Source organism: Schistocerca serialis, chromosome 10, assembly GCF_023864345.2.
Source record: "Schistocerca serialis cubense isolate TAMUIC-IGC-003099 chromosome 10, iqSchSeri2.2, whole genome shotgun sequence".
Classification (NCBI taxonomy): Eukaryota; Metazoa; Arthropoda; class Insecta; order Orthoptera; family Acrididae; genus Schistocerca; species Schistocerca serialis.
The window spans coordinates 238,806,084-238,827,393 of NC_064647.1; the positions used below are offsets into that span (position 1 = coordinate 238,806,084).

The 21,310-nt window shown below is 40.6% G+C and overlaps 1 protein-coding gene across 2 annotated transcripts in view; it reads left to right on the forward strand.

The window, feature by feature from the left end:
- Positions 1-21,310, forward strand: part of LOC126425316 (uncharacterized) — a 211,491-nt gene that overhangs the window by 178,609 nt on the left and 11,572 nt on the right. For both annotated transcript variants that reach the window (XM_050088296.1, XM_050088297.1), the window contains one exon: positions 20,855-21,217. In XM_050088296.1, the coding sequence (XP_049944253.1) occupies positions 20,855-21,217 (363 nt within the window). The remainder of the gene's footprint in view (positions 1-20,854; positions 21,218-21,310) is intronic.

Here is a 21,310-nt window from a genome sequence, read left to right on the forward strand (position 1 = left end):
TCGGCAAGAGCTGAGTATGGCCCGAAATTAATTTTATAGACTGGGACGAAATTAAACCACCTCACTACATTCGATGAATTTATAAATGCTTCATACCTCGTTTCTTTTCCTTTCAAACTCAATTATTTGTGCAACTTTTGGTCAATGTTTGGATGTTTTCGTCAAGCCAGAGTGAGCGTCTGTGGTGTAAAGTGTATTACAGTTCTTGTTTCATTCCTTATGGTAAGTCTATGCGATAAACTGTGGGAATACCTTGCAATGCATGCTCTGTAGCAGTGCAGGAACACTGCACATTTGGAGTTCCATGTATGGGTTCATGAAGTATTTATTGTTGATCGGAAGTGATAGTTAAGGTCATCAGATTTAAACCAGAAAAATTTGTCGTTTTGAAGGTTTCAGAGAACGGAAAGGAATTGCTAACGCCGGTGTTAGAAAACGTCTACAGTTAAATGCTATTGCAAAAATTTAGAAGAAGGGAACTACATTAATGAACATGTGCACTTCATAAACAACCTTCTGACATGTTAGACCTATATGACGAACAAAGCTCAAATTTATATCGTTGACAGTCGGTTTGAATCTTTTCAGGGTCTATTTTACAGTGAAGCACCTTGGAATTCGCAAAGCAGAAATCCATGATATTAACTTAATTTACTAAGTCGAAATCGGACGAAGATTGATGTTTAAAGGCATTCTTCAGATTTCGCGTAAGAAATTTTTACTAGCAGTTTGCAACTCCATTAATTAAAATGGAAAATAAAAGGTTGTACTCAGCGGCTTCTACCGTGATTCGAACTGCTATGTCTTATAGTACAAGCACTGCAACGCACAAGGGAACCTCTGAGCTAACGACACACTGGCGGCCAGAGGCGGAATATAGTCACTGCGATGTTGCCTGAGCCTCAAAACGCAACCTTAAACACACGAACAGAGGAGGTGGAGATTACTGTTTTAACGTCCCGTCGACAACGATGTCATTAGAGACGGAGCACAAGCTCGGATTAGGGAAGGATGGGGAAGGAAATCGGCCGTGCCCTTCCTAAGGAACCATCCCGGCATTTGCCTGAAGCGATTTAGGGAAATCATTGAAAACCTAAATCAGGATGGCCGGGCGCGGGATTGCACCGTCGTCCTCCCGAATGCACACACAAACAGGTGTTACTTATGTGAAGAACGCCATTCTTGGAGTCCAGAAATTAAATATACTTTCTAATTGTGTCATCTTGCAGTGGATTATATCGTACGAGTCTTCGATGTGGAAAACGAATGTCAAGTGAATTTAGCGAGGTAACGCCGACCTACACCCGGAAGTAAATGCACTATCAGAGTGTTGACAAATACTTGCTACGACGCTGCCATTTCTAGGCTCTCTGACGAGGCAGCTCTTCAGCGAAATGCTTGCCGTGATTCTCCGATACGGTTCTTCAGAGTGGAGACGCGCGCGCACGTTTGGTTTTTATGCGGCGTTCTCCCCTGATGGTTTCTGACGTCGCCTTCTGGGCTATGTATACATATGAGACATTCAATTATCATTAATCCAGAATGATACAAGTTTCAGCTTCCGGCGTGGAAGAAGGCTGTTGACGCCGACATTATATCATTTCAACGTAGGGAAAGCAAAACGGATCATTCAATGTTTCTCATTCAACATAAAGCATGTGAGATAATTTTCCGTAACGTTCATAATCATCTAAAAATACAAACGAAGTAAAAATACACCGGAAGCTTATTCGAATTGAATATAACGCTTTGCACCTCGATGTCGAATTTGTCCACTTGCAATCTTTTGCAGCATACACATAGAATGTCATGATTACCACGATAATGAAGAAATATGTTGGTAAGGATGGAAGCAAGAAGAGACGCAGTCAACAAATATTCTATTCCTCATGGCATTCATTTCATTTGACACGTAAGAAGAGGTAAAGCGGGAATTTACTTTCGTTAACACGAAAGATATGCCGCACATATTGATAACGAGGAAGTCTGCGTCTTCATACGTTTCCTCCTTGAAATCTGTATGCTCTATTATATACTAAGTAGCCCGATCATTGTTTCAGTAATGTTACCCTCTTGTTTGACCCCGTAACGATGAACAGATTCCAAATGCATGTCTCCCTTCCTGGGTTGTTTTTTGTGTTTTATTGCTTGGAATTCCTGAAGCAGACCACTGTGCCTTCCCCCCTCGTGGGTTAGGTCTCAAAACTAAACCGCTTTGTATCCAATGGCATAATTTATTCAGACAGCATCAGCATAAGACTATCAAACAAAGCCTTCCATTTACAGTTGCAGCACTCTAACCAGCACTGACCAAAGTGTAATCCACGGTCATGGTCCTAAATTACCAGCTGTCTGCTACTGTGGCAAAGTCCGTACTACACTGTCGATTCCGCAGCACCATTTTATCTGGTAACACTGTGTAGTTGCACATTTGTGCTACCAGGTCTGTCCTCACACTGTCAACTTTATGTATCTCACTTCTCCTGTAGCGTAGATCACGAGGAGCCGAAGTAAATGAGTGTATTCTGCATGACGTAACATTCAGTATTCCCTTCTTTCATAGCCACTCTTCATGTGCATCGATACCAAATAGGAATGCGAAAACTCTTGCGAGTGAGAGAATGACAATAACAATCGTAACAAGAACAAGCAAATAATGAATGATGTTTATTCCAACGCAGAACGAGAATGGCTTTAAATATAAAAATCTGTATCTATATCTATATCCATATCTATTGATCTTTGAGTTAGCACAATGCAAATATATTCTTAGCATTTAGTTACTGAATTTAGTTCTGGATGTTTGCAGGGAAAAGGAAAAGTCGGTACTTCTCGCTAGTGGAATATAATGTGAACCAGCAACTACCCTTTCCTTAGAACACGACTCAAGCAGGTCCTCAAGTAGGTAGCAAGGCACTGCTGCATTCTGTTCCCTGACATTGCTCTGATGACGGTTAATGCAGATAGTTCCGATTATGAAATACAAAACGTATTGCAGGTTAGTTCCTAGGATAGTAACATTAAATTTGCGTTGTAGACGGCACATGAACGTGACGACTATCCATATTACTCATCAATATAAAAAGACAATATTTAGGGAATTTAGCAGGATGACTCAAAATGAATTCTGAAATTGGGTGACTGACTGCACAGGTGCTAAACGTCGTCAAGAGTATACGATGTCCTAATCGCATTAGGAATATGAAGATCGTCTTCGACAGCTCTCAACTTTCACATTGCTATCTCCACCCTACTCCAGACAGCCCTCGGTGGAGTTGCACTACGTTGCCGATGTTATGGAAGGCCTTCAAACCGACAACAGACCACATATTGAAAAATACAAGTGAATTCTCTTGCAGCGTAAGCTTATTGTAACTAATCTAAAAATTATTGGAGAGGAACATTGTCCTATTCAAAAAAAGTAAAATGTTACACACTGTTGACGTCAAACGGACATTATCTATGTCCTGTCTTGTGTCCTACTCATCTATAATATCAAGTGTACTATGAAAATGATTATATATAATGGATGATAGGGTAATGCATTGATACCAGATGGTGGGGGCCGGCCGGTGTGGCCATGCGGTTCTAGGCACTTCAGTCTGGAACCGCGTGACCGCTACGGTCGCAGGTTCGAATCCTGCCTCGGGCATGGATGTGAGTGATGTCCATAGGTTAGTTTGGTTTAAGTAGTTCCAAGTTCTAGGGGACTGATGACCTTAGAAGTTAAGTCCCACAGTGCTCAGAGCCATTTGAACCATTTGAACTATTTAACACAAAATGACATTAAAAATTAAAGTTATTCACGAGCAGCTAGTTGAGAATATGTATGAACATTAAATGACACGACGAACTGAAATAATATGACGAAGAGTTCAGCGCTCACTGGGAATAGAGCCCCACACATATCGTTGTTGACTACACACAAAGACACGTCAGCTACCGAATTTTTCTCCACCAGCTGCTCAGAATAGCATCTTGAACTTACAGCCATCTCGCAAATAGTTCTGTGTCCCACTGGGAGTTAAAAACGTCAGATATCGTTAGTGTTGACAACGAATGAAAATACATTAAAAATCAAAATTATTATCCACCAGCAGATAGGTGTTCTCATGATAGAGCTTGATAATACATAATTAAATCTTTAGTGCCGGGCCAGGATTCGATCCCATTCACGCGTAATATGTGAAGGTGTTGAGGAATCTGCAGTTTTGAACAAACAACAAATTGTAGCCGAGCTGTATTGCCACGAAGGGATCAAATTCCGCGTTAAGGGCGGTCTGAGTTGCATTCCCAGTTTAGAACCAATTTTATCGACATACAGAAGCTCAAATAAAAGATGGAATAAGTGTCCTGTGACCATACATAGCGTTTGTGTCGTCACTTGAAATAAATAACTAGTATAAGAAAGGTTACTGGTGATAGAGTTTCTACATGTCGCCACTCCAGACTTTATTGTGGTTCAACCCACCGCCTACTTGGTAAAGAAGGAATATCATCTTTAATGTGAATTTTCAGACCACGCAGCCATTATATCTCCTCACTTGGTGTAGCCAGGAGAGAATGGAATCTGTCTCTCCCTATCTAAAATCATTGACGGAAGTGGGAATCGAACCCAGACCATAGGTATAACAACCTACCATCCGTCCAACAGACCACGAAATCCTCTTCTCTGCGAGTCATTTTTCTATCGTAACGCAGTTGCGCCACACTGGATGAGAATTCTGACACACAGGCTCCCTGTAGTAATTTGCAGCATGCTCAGTAAATTCATTTACTTGGTTGACCGAATCACCATGAACTAGCTGCCTCGGCTACCCAGTGCATACATTCGACTATTTTGTAATCACAGAAATAAAATCACGTAACTGCCACCTACACACAACTGCCAACAGTGTAGGATGCAGAAGTTTAAATAGGAAGTGTTCCTTTCCACTTGAGCTATTCTATTGCGCTATCTGTTACTAGAAAACGTCGTTCAGTCCAAAAGAAAAGCTGTAACTGTTTGTCTCTCAGAAGTCAAGACCTGGCCATATGCATAATCTCACAGTGCTGTGGAATCCAAAAGTTCTGGAGGAATAGTTACCGAGCTCTGGAGCTGCTGTAGCTACGTGTCAGCTTGTAGCATAGATAAGATGTCGCGAGTTCGAATACATTCAGTGCTACATTTTTTAAAACGCAATTCTGCTCTCTGCTGAAGGTATCAATCTAATGGAACTTTGAACATAATTCCCTTCACTTCTCAACCCAAAGTAGTCGCATGTGGAAAAAGGGCTAACTACTGTGACATTTTGTTCTATTCAGGTTTAATAGACAGCAGGCAGCAGATGCATCTCGAAGATGTGCAGGGAGAGCGCATCGTGCCATAATATGTCAGAAAAGTATTTTCTATATTAGCCGTCGTGTGGTAGTGATATTTTATTCTTCTTCAAACTTTGTTTGACAGCTTTAACTCAGAACAAGTTTTCTACATGCATGTAATCAATAAACTGCATGTGCATTGTCAGACTGTCATAGGTAACATCTGATAATTCGCATATATCGTTGATGATTAATTTCTCTCTCATGTTTACTATTGTTTTAACAACACTAAAGGAAACCTTACGAAAATTGTGCACTGTATTATAAGAAATGAAATAAAACTAACCATGGTAACCTTACGACGAAAGTATCTGTAAACAAGCATGCCTCTATCGACACGGATTAGTAAAATACTACTCACTTAGATTTTGATTGGGTCTGTGTTTAATTGGTATGCTGTGTCATACTCAAGAGGTATGCAAATGTGGCATTTCATAAATATAGTTACGTATTCCTAGAAACCCAAAATTCGCTTGTCAGCAGCGGAAAGAGGCCTTACCTGTTGTGCAGCATTGTAAGTTTTTCAACATTCCACTATGAGCTGAAAGCATTTTCTTGCGATTTCCTTATTGATGTTTGATCTGACTGCTTGTAGCTCTTTCACAGAAGGGATAAAAACGTTACAGTCAGTGAGACTGGAACTGCGAACCGTAACAGACGCTTTCTCACAGCTCAGCACGTTACCACAGAGCTGGCGAGGAGGTATGGGTTTTAGCTTCCTATTACGACGGCAATAGTAACTAGAACTCGTAAACCGCTATTTGAATGTCGAGATTAGTTGCGGTTTCCACCTCCAACGACTTTCCTGGGCTGGAAACCGTAAATTTTCAATCTTTTGTTACCCTGCAAGCGATAATAACTCGGATTATTCAATGGAAATGACAGGTAAAATCAAGTGAACTTTGAGGCTTAATTCCGTGCACACCAGGAAGTAACTCGTCGATCACAGGGTTGCCAAACACACGTTGCCTTGTTGCCAAATCTCAGTTACAGTACCAGCAGGAAGAAGACGAACCGATGTGATCCTACAGCGGTCTGGAAAGTGACCATAGCTGGTGTCTCCAAGTCGCGGCTGCTACGGCCTGGAATACGTAATGCGTCTGATTCGCTTTCTGTAACTAGGTTTAGGGACTGGAGCGTAGTTACTAATAATACTCAGAACTGACTGCAAACTGAGCATCATAAATCAGTAACTCTCAGTGTTATTTTTATATTTCTTTCGTAAGTGTACTCAAAACTAAGAAAGTCATTCACAGGCGTTTTCGTGCCTCGCCGATAGTCGAGCACAACATTCAAATAAAAATAAAAAAGAATGTGTGTGTGGTTGTGTGTGTTTGTGTGAGAGAGAGAGAGAGAGAGAGAGAGAGAAATAAAAAGCAATGAGAGAGAGTGTAAAAAATTGTTGTAAAGAAATTGAATCAAGGTATTTAAAGAAATCTTTCATTAAAATGACACGTTCCATATCATTACGAAATGTCGTATTCATGATCTATGGAACAAGAATTAATCTAATGTAATCTAATCTAATCTAATCACATCATATTGATGATTAGCCATGAAGAGTCATGAATTACCGAAATTTTGGCCAATACCAGTAACCAAATCTAAACTTGAAAATAAAAGACGACAGTTTTTGTAATAAACCGTGACTCCTATCAAGACCCTTTCGTCCCTGTTATCAAACCACGAAAGATGTCTGATATACCTCCATTCTGAAGTAACAAAGTGTGCATGCATTTAAAGATGAAGTGCATGATGTGAAGTTCTGTGACGGAGATACGAACCCAACACGTAATCCGATTGTTAACTAAGAAAAATCAAATGTTACGTATCGGTTTTTCTTACGAGCCGCTAGGTGTCTGAATCTAAAATAAGGATACAAACTTTTGTGCCTAAGCGACAATCGAACTGCACACCTACCGTGCATCCACGAATATAGCTTAAGTTTCAGTTGCTTACTCATGAACAGTAACATGTGTGCGTGTTTGACCAGAAATAACGACACCTGTTGCCATTGTTGGAAACACATGAACAGACATTGAAATTGCGCGTTAATTTTCACTAGCAGGTGGTTGTGCACTTGATAAAGCTAGAAATGAAATTATGAATATTTTTGTACTGGATCAGGTTTCAGACCCACATACTTACCTTTGGAGGAGACCTAGAGAAGATTGCAGTCTTGGGAAAAGGAACGAAATGACTGAACTATACTGTTCCGAGAGATTCAGATCCTCGAAAGAGGAGATACGAATTCGAATCACAGTCCAGCACCAAATTTTTAAACGTCTCTAGTTCAATCAAGTACAAGTAAAATAAGAGCCCTGTCCCTTTAAATGGCTATCGGTTCATCGAATAAAATAAAATTTTCTAATGTAAGTAAGCTTACTGGCGACTGTATTTCTGTTTACCATGACTTCCGCTGTGTCATTTCCCAACGTAAACCGGCTCTGCCCAGTTGGTAATGAAGGAACGTGATGTTTAATGCGGATTCTGGATTATAACGTCTTTCTCTTGAGGTTACCAGAGGTAATATAAATCTGTTTGTGCCTCTTAAAAGTAAATGCCTGAACCCACGCATTGCACCTGTGATAGCTCGTTCCACCATACCATTGTGGCCACATTACCCAGCCCCAAGAGTGTGCTGTAACGGATGATGTGCTTAGCTTACAAAATTAGTCACGGTGGAAAAAATGCGAGTCTATTAAATGGTCGAGTAGAAGCAAGCTTCTGACGCAGAGATTATGCTATTCTCATGTCATCAGGATGTAAAGACTCTTCTAGGCATCATAGGCTGGATGTGAAGCCATTTTGTTTTTTCACAAATTCAGCAAATTTCTTAGTTCGAGAAAATCCACTGTGAAGTGTGAAGTTGCCGGATAATTCGATTATTACTGTTATTATTAATATCATTTTATTCATACCGCTGCTGTAACACAAGTGCTTGAACATCATTTAATGCCTTTTGGTCACTATAGATGTAGTTTCTCATGAACAGGTTCTTTCCCTGTCTACGGAATCCTTTTCATGTTAATATCAAGCACCAGCAATTACTCGTAGATTACTTTAAAACTGAAGTAATTGACGAAGACGTTACTTGGTAACAAAAACGCACTGCCTTTCTTCACTTACTTTCGCCTAGAAATGGCTATTGAGTACTGACAAACCAAAAGGCAAGAGATCTTACTGCCTTCCGATATACGTTGCTGTTAGTTCTTCCACATGATTTGGTCGACATGACCTGTTTCAAGTTGTGTATGACAGACAGTGTTTTAGAAAATCTATTGTTACCCTTTGAAATAAACAGAAGTATTTTCATTCTAAGCTGCCCAAGTACAAAATTTTCGCAATATTAGTTCAAATTTAATATTCGCTTCTATAATGTAGGAAAGTATTTCACAGTCGCAAACTCGCATCCGAAACGTTGACCTTACACTTAGTCGCTGACCATAAATTCTAGCTCAGAGTGACACCAGTTTAAATAACCTAATGTAGTGAAGACTGTTTGCCAGTGCTCTTTCTCACCGGAAAATACGCAATTCACTCATTTGGCTCCATAAGTACACTGTAACAGTAATTTCTGTGTGAAATTTGTCAGTAAGCTTTTGCCTTCCAACCGGCAAAATACGGCAGAGTACGGCCGGTAAACAATTCACAAACCACGATTTAGTGCCAATAAGACGATTTCTTTAAACATTGTCGAAGCTGAGGGAATTTAGTTTCTGCTTAAATCGTCTTAAGCAGCAACAATCACAGATATCTCAAATAGGAAAAAGCTGAATATCCAGGTACGAAGGTTGTAAAACAAACTTCCCACAGTTTGTGTCAGGTTGATCTTTTCGTCTGATAACACTGCTTAAGTATTTTGTCTAAGAGGTATCACAAGTAGTATCCTTGTAGCTGTGGGAATCATTGGTTGAAAACGAGTTTAACACCAATGGGTACAGTGCTGCTAAATTTTCACAATTATTATCAACCTAAGTCTGAGTTCATCCACAAACTGAGGCATATTTATAATATTGGAGCTAGACTGTGTATCCTTGTCTTTCTTGAGTGGTCATTGGAAGGCGTTTACACACACGTATACAATACTATGAATACTTCAAACGCTATGGTTAACGTTGCTCTCATAAACTACTTTTTTTTTTAATTCTTCTGGGTCTTCAGCGTGCAATATGTGTTGTAGATACTGTCTCAGACCAAAAAATTGACCGCCGAGTCGTTCACGTGGGGTGGACAATACAGTCGTGCTCCTCTCAAAATTCTATGTCTGGCAATATGCTCGATCTAGCAACATGTAGACTGCGGCACTTCCCAGAGGAAGTCTTGACTCCAGTCTTAGTACATTACTCTTGACTACGACCGTAGTCTTGAGGTAAAACGCGAGACCAGCTAATATGATATTGTAGATTCGCTTGAATTACACACATAGTTTCAGCACCGAGAGGAAAGGGGCGATAAATATTTTGTCGATATGTGCTTTCGGTCGCCAGACGTCATATTAGCTGGTCTCGCGTTTTACCTGAAGACTACAGTCGTGTTCCAGCAGCGGTTTGAATAAAATGATATTAATAATAACAGTAATAATCGAGTTATCCGGCAACTTCACACTTCACAGTGGATTTTCTCGAACTAAGAAATTTGCTGAATTTGTGAAAAAACAAAATGGCTTCACATCCAGCCTATGATGCCTAGAAGAGTCTTTACATCCTGATGACATGAGAATAGCATAATCTCTGCGTCAGAAGCTTGCTTCTACTCGACCATTTAATAGACTCGCATTTTTTCCACCGTGACTAATTTTGTAAGCTAAGCACATCATCCGTTACAGCACACTCTTGGGGCTGGGTAATGTGGCCACAATGGTATGGTGGAACGAGCTATCACAGGTGCAATGCGTGGGTTCAGGCATTTACTTTTAAGAGTCACAAACAGATTTACTTTACCTCTGGTAACCTCAAGAGAAAGACGTTATAATCCAGAATCCGCATTAAACATCACGTTCCTTCATTACCAACTGGGCAGAGCCGGTTTACGTTGGGAAATGACACAGCGGAAGTCATGGTAAACAGAAATACAGTCGCCAGTAAGCTTACTTACATTAGAAAATTTTATTTTATTCGATGAACCGATAGCCATTTAAAGGGACAGGGCTCTTATTTTACTTGTACTTGATTGAACTAGAGACGTTTAAAAATTTGGTGCTGGACTGTGATTCGAATTCGTATCTCCTCTTTCGAGGATCTGAATCTCTCGGAACAGTATAGTTCAGTCATTTCGTTCCTTTTCCCAAGACTGCAATCTTCTCTAGGTCTCCTCCAAAGGTAAGTATGTGGGTCTGAAACCTGATCCAGTACAAAAATATTCATAATTTCATTTCTAGCTTTATCAAGTGCACAACCACCTGCTAGTGAAAATTAACGCGCAATTTCAATGTCTGTTCATGTGTTTCCAACAATGGCAACAGGTGTCGTTATTTCTGGTCAAACACGCACACATGTTACTGTTCATGAGTAAGCAACTGAAACTTAAGCTATATTCGTGGATGCACGGTAGGTGTGCAGTTCGATTGTCGCTTAGGCACAAAAGTTTGTATCCTTATTTTAGATTCAGACACCTAGCGGCTCGTAAGAAAAACCGATACGTAACATTTGATTTTTCTTAGTTAACAATCGGATTACGTGTTGGGTTCGTATCTCCGTCACAGAACTTCACATCATGCACTTCATCTTTAAATGCATGCACACTTTGTTACTTCAGAATGGAGGTATATCAGACATCTTTCGTGGTTTGATAACAGGGACGAAAGGGTCTTGATAGGAGTCACGGTTTATTACAAAAACTGTCGTCTTTTATTTTCAAGTTTAGATTTGGTTACTGGTATTGGCCAAAATTTCGGTAATTCATGACTCTTCATGGCTAATCATCAATATGATGTGATTAGATTAGATTAGATTACATTAGATTAATTCTTGTTCCATAGATCATGAATACGACATTTCGTAATGATATGGAACGTGTCATTTTAATGAAAGATTTCTTTAAATACCTTGATTCAATTTCTTTACAACAATTTTTTACACTCTCTCTCATTGCTTTTTATTTCTCTCTCTCTCTCTCTCTCTCTCTCTCACACAAACACACACAACCACACACACATTCTTTTTTATTTTTATTTGAATGTTGTGCTCGACTATCGGCGAGGCACGAAAACGCCTGTGAATGACTTTCTTAGTTTTGAGTACACTTACGAAAGAAATATAAAAATAACACTGAGAGTTACTGATTTATGATGCTCAGTTTGCAGTCAGTTCTGAGTATTATTAGTAACTACGCTCCAGTCCCTAAACCTAGTTACAGAAAGCGAATCAGACGCATTACGTATTCCAGGCCGTAGCAGCCGCGACTTGGAGACACCAGCTATGGTCACTTTCCAGACCGCTGTAGGATCACATCGGTTCGTCTTCTTCCTGCTGGTACTGTAACTGAGATTTGGCAACAAGGCAACGTGTGTTTGGCAACCCTGTGATCGACGAGTTACTTCCTGGTGTGCACGGAATTAAGCCTCAAAGTTCACTTGATTTTACCTGTCATTTCCATTGAATAATCCGAGTTATTATCGCTTGCAGGGTAACAAAAGATTGAAAATTTACGGTTTTCAGCCCAGGAAAGTCGTTGGAGGTGGAAACCGCAACTAATCTCGACATTCAAATAGCGGTTTACGAGTTCTAGTTACTATTGCCGTCGTAATAGGAAGCTAAAACCCATACCTCCTCGCCAGCTCTGTGGTAACGTGCTGAGCTGTGAGAAAGCGTCTGTTACGGTTCGCAGTTCCAGTCTCACTGACTGTAACGTTTTTATCCCTTCTGTGAAAGAGCTACAAGCAGTCAGATCAAACATCAATAAGGAAATCGCAAGAAAATGCTTTCAGCTCATAGTGGAATGTTGAAAAACTTACAATGCTGCACAACAGGTAAGGCCTCTTTCCGCTGCTGACAAGCGAATTTTGGGTTTCTAGGAATACGTAACTATATTTATGAAATGCCACATTTGCATACCTCTTGAGTATGACACAGCATACCAATTAAACACAGACCCAATCAAAATCTAAGTGAGTAGTATTTTACTAATCCGTGTCGATAGAGGCATGCTTGTTTACAGATACTTTCGTCGTAAGGTTACCATGGTTAGTTTTATTTCATTTCTTATAATACAGTGCACAATTTTCGTAAGGTTTCCTTTAGTGTTGTTAAAACAATAGTAAACATGAGAGAGAAATTAATCATCAACGATATATGCGAATTATCAGATGTTACCTATGACAGTCTGACAATGCACATGCAGTTTATTGATTACATGCATGTAGAAAACTTGTTCTGAGTTAAAGCTGTCAAACAAAGTTTGAAGAAGAATAAAATATCACTACCACACGACGGCTAATATAGAAAATACTTTTCTGACATATTATGGCACGATGCGCTCTCCCTGCACATCTTCGAGATGCATCTGCTGCCTGCTGTCTATTAAACCTGAATAGAACAAAATGTCACAGTAGTTAGCCCTTTTTCCACATGCGACTACTTTGGGTTGAGAAGTGAAGGGAATTATGTTCAAAGTTCCATTAGATTGATACCTTCAGCAGAGAGCAGAATTGCGTTTTAAAAAATGTAGCACTGAATGTATTCGAACTCGCGACATCTTATCTATGCTACAAGCTGACACGTAGCTACAGCAGCTCCAGAGCTCGGTAACTATTCCTCCAGAACTTTTGGATTCCACAGCACTGTGAGATTATGCATATGGCCAGGTCTTGACTTCTGAGAGACAAACAGTTACAGCTTTTCTTTTGGACTGAACGACGTTTTCTAGTAACAGATAGCGCAATAGAATAGCTCAAGTGGAAAGGAACACTTCCTATTTAAACTTCTGCATCCTACACTGTTGGCAGTTGTGTGTAGGTGGCAGTTACGTGATTTTATTTCTGTGATTACAAAATAGTCGAATGTATGCACTGGGTAGCCGAGGCAGCTAGTTCATGGTGATTCGGTCAACCAAGTAAATGAATTTACTGAGCATGCTGCAAATTACTACAGGGAGCCTGTGTGTCAGAATTCTCATCCAGTGTGGCGCAACTGCGTTACGATAGAAAAATGACTCGCAGAGAAGAGGATTTCGTGGTCTGTTGGACGGATGGTAGGTTGTTATACCTATGGTCTGGGTTCGATTCCCACTTCCGTCAATGATTTTAGATAGGGAGAGACAGATTCCATTCTCTCCTGGCTACACCAAGTGAGGAGATATAATGGCTGCGTGGTCTGAAAATTCACATTAAAGATGATATTCCTTCTTTACCAAGTAGGCGGTGGGTTGAACCACAATAAAGTCTGGAGTGGCGACATGTAGAAACTCTATCACCAGTAACCTTTCTTATACTAGTTATTTATTTCAAGTGACGACACAAACGCTATGTATGGTCACAGGACACTTATTCCATCTTTTATTTGAGCTTCTGTATGTCGATAAAATTGGTTCTAAACTGGGAATGCAACTCAGACCGCCCTTAACGCGGAATTTGATCCCTTCGTGGCAATACAGCTCGGCTACAATTTGTTGTTTGTTCAAAACTGCAGATTCCTCAACACCTTCACATATTACGCGTGAATGGGATCGAATCCTGGCCCGGCACTAAAGATTTAATTATGTATTATCAAGCTCTATCATGAGAACACCTATCTGCTGGTGGATAATAATTTTGATTTTTAATGTATTTTCATTCGTTGTCAACACTAACGATATCTGACGTTTTTAACTCCCAGTGGGACACAGAACTATTTGCGAGATGGCTGTAAGTTCAAGATGCTATTCTGAGCAGCTGGTGGAGAAAAATTCGGTAGCTGACGTGTCTTTGTGTGTAGTCAACAACGATATGTGTGGGGCTCTATTCCCAGTGAGCGCTGAACTCTTCGTCATATTATTTCAGTTCGTCGTGTCATTTAATGTTCATACATATTCTCAACTAGCTGCTCGTGAATAACTTTAATTTTTAATGTCATTTTGTGTTAAATAGTTCAAATGGTTCAAATGGCTCTGAGCACTGTGGGACTTAACTTCTAAGGTCATCAGTCCCCTAGAACTTGGAACTACTTAAACCAAACTAACCTATGGACATCACTCACATCCATGCCCGAGGCAGGATTCGAACCTGCGACCGTAGCGGTCACGCGGTTCCAGACTGAAGCGCCTAGAACCGCATGGCCACACCGGCCGGCCCCCACCATCTGGTATCAATGCATTACCCTATCATCCATTATATATAATCATTTTCATAGTACACTTGATATTATAGATGAGTAGGACACAAGACAGGACATAGATAATGTCCGTTTGACGTCAACAGTGTGTAACATTTTACTTTTTTTGAATAGGACAATGTTCCTCTCCAATAATTTTTAGATTAGTTACAATAAGCTTACGCTGCAAGAGAATTCGCTTGTATTTTTCAATATGTGGTCTGTTGTCGGTTTGAAGGCCTTCCATAACATCGGCAACGTAGTGCAACTCCACCGAGGGCTGTCTGGAGTAGGGTGGAGATAGCAATGTGAAAGTTGAGAGCTGTCGAAGACGATCTTCATATTCCTAATGCGATTAGGACATCGTATACTCTTGACGACGTTTAGCACCTGTGCAGTCAGTCACCCAATTTCAGAATTCATTTTGAGTCATCCTGCTAAATTCCCTAAATATTGTCTTTTTATATTGATGAGTAATATGGATAGTCGTCACGTTCATGTGCCGTCTACAACGCAAATTTAATGTTACTATCCTAGGAACTAACCTGCAATACGTTTTGTATTTCATAATCGGAACTATCTGCATTAACCGTCATCAGAGCAATGTCAGGGAACAGAATGCAGCAGTGCCTTGCTACCTACTTGAGGACCTGCTTGAGTCGTGTTCTAAGGAAAGGGTAGTTGCTGGTTCACATTATATTCCACTAGCGAGAAGTACCGACTTTTCCTTTTCCCTGCAAACATCCAGAACTAAATTCAGTAACTAAATGCTAAGAATATATTTGCATTGTGCTAACTCAAAGATCAATAGATATGGATATAGATATAGATACAGATTTTTATATTTAAAGCCATTCTCGTTCTGCGTTGGAATAAACATCATTCATTATTTGCTTGTTCTTGTTACGATTGTTATTGTCATTCTCTCACTCGCAAGAGTTTTCGCATTCCTATTTGGTATCGATGCACATGAAGAGTGGCTATGAAAGAAGGGAATACTGAATGTTACGTCATGCAGAATACACTCATTTACTTCGGCTCCTCGTGATCTACGCTACAGGAGAAGTGAGATACATAAAGTTGACAGTGTGAGGACAGACCTGGTAGCACAAATGTGCAACTACACAGTGTTACCAGATAAAATGGTGCTGCGGAATCGACAGTGTAGTACGGACTTTGCCACAGTAGCAGACAGCTGGTAATTTAGGACCATGACCGTGGATTACACTTTGGTCAGTGCTGGTTAGAGTGCTGCAACTGTAAATGGAAGGCTTTGTTTGATAGTCTTATGCTGATGCTGTCTGAATAAATTATGCCATTGGATACAAAGCGGTTTAGTTTTGAGACCTAACCCACGAGGGGGGAAGGCACAGTGGTCTGCTTCAGGAATTCCAAGCAATAAAACACAAAAAACAACCCAGGAAGGGAGACATGCATTTGGAATCTGTTCATCGTTACGGGGTCAAACAAGAGGGTAACATTACTGAAACAATGATCGGGCTACTTAGTATATAATAGAGCATACAGATTTCAAGGAGGAAACGTATGAAGACGCAGACTTCCTCGTTATCAATATGTGCGGCATATCTTTCGTGTTAACGAAAGTAAATTCCCGCTTTACCTCTTCTTACGTGTCAAATGAAATGAATGCCATGAGGAATAGAATATTTGTTGACTGCGTCTCTTCTTGCTTCCATCCTTACCAACATATTTCTTCATTATCGTGGTAATCATGACATTCTATGTGTATGCTGCAAAAGATTGCAAGTGGACAAATTCGACATCGAGGTGCAAAGCGTTATATTCAATTCGAATAAGCTTCCGGTGTATTTTTACTTCGTTTGTATTTTTAGATGATTATGAACGTTACGGAAAATTATCTCACATGCTTTATGTTGAATGAGAAACATTGAATGATCCGTTTTGCTTTCCCTACGTTGAAATGATATAATGTCGGCGTCAACAGCCTTCTTCCACGCCGGAAGCTGAAACTTGTATCATTCTGGATTAATGATAATTGAATGTCTCATATGTATACATAGCCCAGAAGGCGACGTCAGAAACCATCAGGGGAGAACGCCGCATAAAAACCAAACGTGCGCGCGCGTCTCCACTCTGAAGGACCGTATCGGAGAATCACGGCAAGCATTTCGCTGAAGAGCTGCCTCGTCAGAGAGCCTAGAAATGGCAGCGTCGTAGCAAGTATTTGTCAACACTCTGATAGTGCATTTACTTCCGGGTGTAGGTCGGCGTTACCTCGCTAAATTCACTTGACATTCGTTTTCCACATCGAAGACTCGTACGATATAATCCACTGCAAGATGACACAATTAGAAAGTATATTTAATTTCTGGACTCCAAGAATGGCGTTCTTCACATAAGTAACACCTGTTTGTGTGTGCATTCGGGAGGACGACGGTGCAATCCCGCGCCCGGCCATCCTGATTTAGGTTTTCAATGATTTCCCTAAATCGCTTCAGGCAAATGCCGGGATGGTTCCTTAGGAAGGGCACGGCCGATTTCCTTCCCCATCCTTCCCTAATCCGAGCTTGTGCTCCGTCTCTAATGACATCGTTGTCGACGGGACGTTAAAACAGTAATCTCCACCTCCTCTGTTCGTGTGTTTAAGGTTGCGTTTTGAGGCTCAGGCAACATCGCAGTGACTATATTCCGCCTCTGGCCGCCAGTGTGTCGTTAGCTCAGAGGTTCCCTTGTGCGTTGCAGTGCTTGTACTATAAGACATAGCAGTTCGAATCACGGTAGAAGCCGCTGAGTACAACCTTTTATTTTCCATTTTAATTAATGGAGTTGCAAACTGCTAGTAAAAATTTCTTATGCGAAATCTGAAGAATGCCTTTAAACATCAATCTTCGTCCGATTTCGACTTAGTAAATTAAGTTAATATCATGGATTTCTGCTTTGCGAATTCCAAGGTGCTTCACTGTAAAATAGACCCTGAAAAGATTCAAACCGACTGTCAACGATATAAATTTGAGCTTTGTTCGTCATATAGGTCTAACATGTCAGAAGGTTGTTTATGAAGTGCACATGTTCATTAATGTAGTTCCCTTCTTCTAAATTTTTGCAATAGCATTTAACTGTAGACGTTTTCTAACACCGGCGTTAGCAATTCCTTTCCGTTCTCTGAAACCTTCAAAACGACAAATTTTTCTGGTTTAAATCTGATGACCTTAACTATCACTTCCGATCAACAATAAATACTTCATGAACCCATACATGGAACTCCAAATGTGCAGTGTTCCTGCACTGCTACAGAGCATGCATTGCAAGGTATTCCCACAGTTTATCGCATAGACTTACCATAAGGAATGAAACAAGAACTGTAATACACTTTACACCACAGACGCTCACTCTGGCTTGACGAAAACATCCAAACATTGACCAAAAGTTGCACAAATAATTGAGTTTGAAAGGAAAAGAAACGAGGTATGAAGCATTTATAAATTCATCGAATGTAGTGAGGTGGTTTAATTTCGTCCCAGTCTATAAAATTAATTTCGGGCCATACTCAGCTCTTGCCGATTAATGTAATATAATACCCGCCTACTAATCAGGGCGTCTGTCTCCGTTGCTTTTGAGCGTGAATGGAAATTGTAGAAATTTTCTGTGGAGCAACATTTAATAATAAAGCGTTTTAAATCATCAAAAGCGATGAGCGGTAGCAGGCGCTTTCGATAAAGAACGGGGGAGTGCAGCGCCGCTGCTGTCGCCACGGCCGCTGCCAGTAGCCAGCAAATGGATCCCGGAGCTTTGCCGCATACGGCGTCCAGAGGAGGACAGTCTGCAGGAAATCTGCCGCAAAATCGTTACTGGATAAAATTTTGATATCGGTGTGTCACAAAGCGAAATAGATTGAATCTGCGCTACCATTACATTCACGTCTTCAGCATTCAGACAGAAGAGGCTATAAAAATATTTTACACCACCTGCTCTCGATCCACTGACATTATGAACAGAAACAACGCACGCTACCGCTAGACCACAGGCGTAATCAGCCTAGCGTTTCTCTATCATGGGACAAGTTTTCCTCCAGGAAGTGCCGCAGTCTACAGTGTTGCCAGATTGTGCAGATAACCGGACTTAGAGAATTAGCGAGTTGGCCAGTTTTTTTGTCCCATGTCGCCATCGGCGCGGACTTAGCCTCTGAAGCGGCTGGCCGCCGGTCAAGTTTTATGTCAAAGAGTGTACCTAAAAATCTTCACAAGGTTGACATCTTTCAGAATACTTAGAGTGGAAAACAGTGGATCCAAAGAGTATCAGAAGAAGAGAATTCTTGATTCTGCCACTGCACGTGCCCCTAAAAGAATAGCGTATTCTTCCAAATTGAGAAACTCATCCTGAAAAGTAAGACTTCTGCTACAACACATGAGGATAAAATTGTTTGTTCCTGTCCTCAAACTTGAACAAGGCCTTTTGTGCTTTGCTTAATGTGACAATTCCTGTATTTGACAAATTCTTCCCCACAAGTCCACTTTTTATTAGAACTTCTAAGGGATTTGCTAAGCAGATGTTCGTGAAGTTTGTTAATCCCAAAATTGTCAAAAGCTCCTCATTACTTGAAGTTGAATACAACTTGATTCAAAATAAAAGAAGCGATGATGAGCTTGTTATTGGCAGTCAGACTTCAAACATAGTGAATGATCTCTAGCAAACAGATAAATCCCTTTTCTTTTCGTTAGTGAGAAACTACTTTTGTACTGCCTGTGGCTACATCATCAGCAAGTTTCCACACAATGATGATGTGTCAAAGCATGCTCAAGTTGCGAGACTAGACAAAATTGAAGATTCACAGTTTTCTTCCATTTGGTTTTTAGTGGAAAACTTTTGTATTATGTTATGCAAGGAAGAGAATAAAACTACAGAATGAGGTAGTGATTGAGCTTCCTCTTCAGGTAGATGACACTATGGCTGCAAATCAAGTTCCTGCAAGTAATTCCAGTTGGGCACAAATATCATGAATTCATGGAGCCGATGGACTTTTTAAGTATAACCGAATTTCCAGAATAATGTTGTCAATTCTCAACCAACCCCATAGCAGCGAAGAGTGTGAACGTGTTTTCAGCTTTGTAAAGAAAAATAGGCCATAGTTCAGATCATCCGTGTCTGGTGAAAGGAAGTCCTGTCATGTATGCTCCAAACCAGTATCACCACGCCTGCTGCTGTTCAACATGTATTTCTTCTTTATCGTTATGTTGCTCTACAAATCATTGGCCTATGATGTAAGTAGATGGGATTTCACTGAAGTATTCTGTTTAAAGCATGAATTATTGTACTTTGCAGCCCAGTAATATTATTGTTTTCATCAAGCGGGGGGTGTTTGTCGTGCATGGGCTTTACTGAAAGCCCTTTTCGAAATTTGACAGTTACGGTAGTTACGCAAAGTGAGGTTGAAGAGAGAGCCCCATCTCTGTAGATCAAGGAAACCAGTATTAAATGGGAGGATCAAAATGGCTGTTCATACTGCACTGCAGAGCACGTTCAGAAACTGGGCAGGGTATCGCCAAGGCAGGAAATTCCTGTGTCCAGTTACGTGCATTGAGGCAGGAAGATGAAAGAAGATTGGAGGCACTAGAGATGTAGATATGGGGAAGAATGGAAAAAGTGAAATTGGAAGACCGAGTAAGGAATGAAGAAGTATTAAGAAGAGTTGGAGAAGAAAGAAACATGCTGAAAGTCATCAGAAAGAGAAAACGGAACTGGACTGGACATTGTTTGAGGAGGGACTGTTTATTGAAGGAAGGAATAGAAGGAATGGTGGAGGAAAAAGGGGGAAGATGAAAAGGAAGATATCAAATGCTGGAAAATATCAAAGGAGACAAATATTCAGAAATGAAAAGACTGGCTATAGACAGACAAAAGTGGAAGAGGCTCAACCCGTGACAAGACCTGCCATAAGGCAGAATACCATACTACTACTATTTGTGCGCATGAGATGAAATGTCTGTGTTGATGAGTGTCTGTGTGTGTTTTATGAGCTCCGTATTTGTCCACAAGCTTTGTTATTTAATGTGTGGGCTGTTTGTCATGAGTGTTGTGTCCGTAGAGGAACCATTGTACTCTGTGTAGTAATCTGTGTAGTTTCAGTTGTGTGTTATCCGACTTCACTCATGCATTATAGTTTTTTTGATTCCCAACTAATGTGTGTGTAGAAATACTGCTTTCATTGTGTTTTGTACTTTTTACAGTCTGCCACGACAAACCATATGGTACTAGGTGGGGTCACAAAATTGGGCGATTCTTTGACGCACTTTGTTTGGGGTGTGACCCACGAGCTGCTGCGGGTCACTGAGCTGTTTGTGGATCAGTGCGAAGACCAGAAAGGTCCTCCTGGCAGCCACACTGGGAAGGACAAGGAGAAAAAGAAATCGTATACACCACCATTACCTGGTGCCGGTGCAGGGGACAGCATTCCTGTCCTGAGACCAGTGCCGGGAAGCATACCGCCAGATGATGGTGGAAACAAAAGTACAGACTCTCGAACTCGAGGAGAAGGCTCTTCGCCAACTTCTAACTCTTCTTCAGCTGTACCGACACCGGGGGCGCCACAGGTAAGTTTTTGTACTGTATTGTTGAGTTGTGAATGTAGTGTAATATATATTTTCATTTAATTGGATAGATAAAAAGTCTACTCACCAAACAGC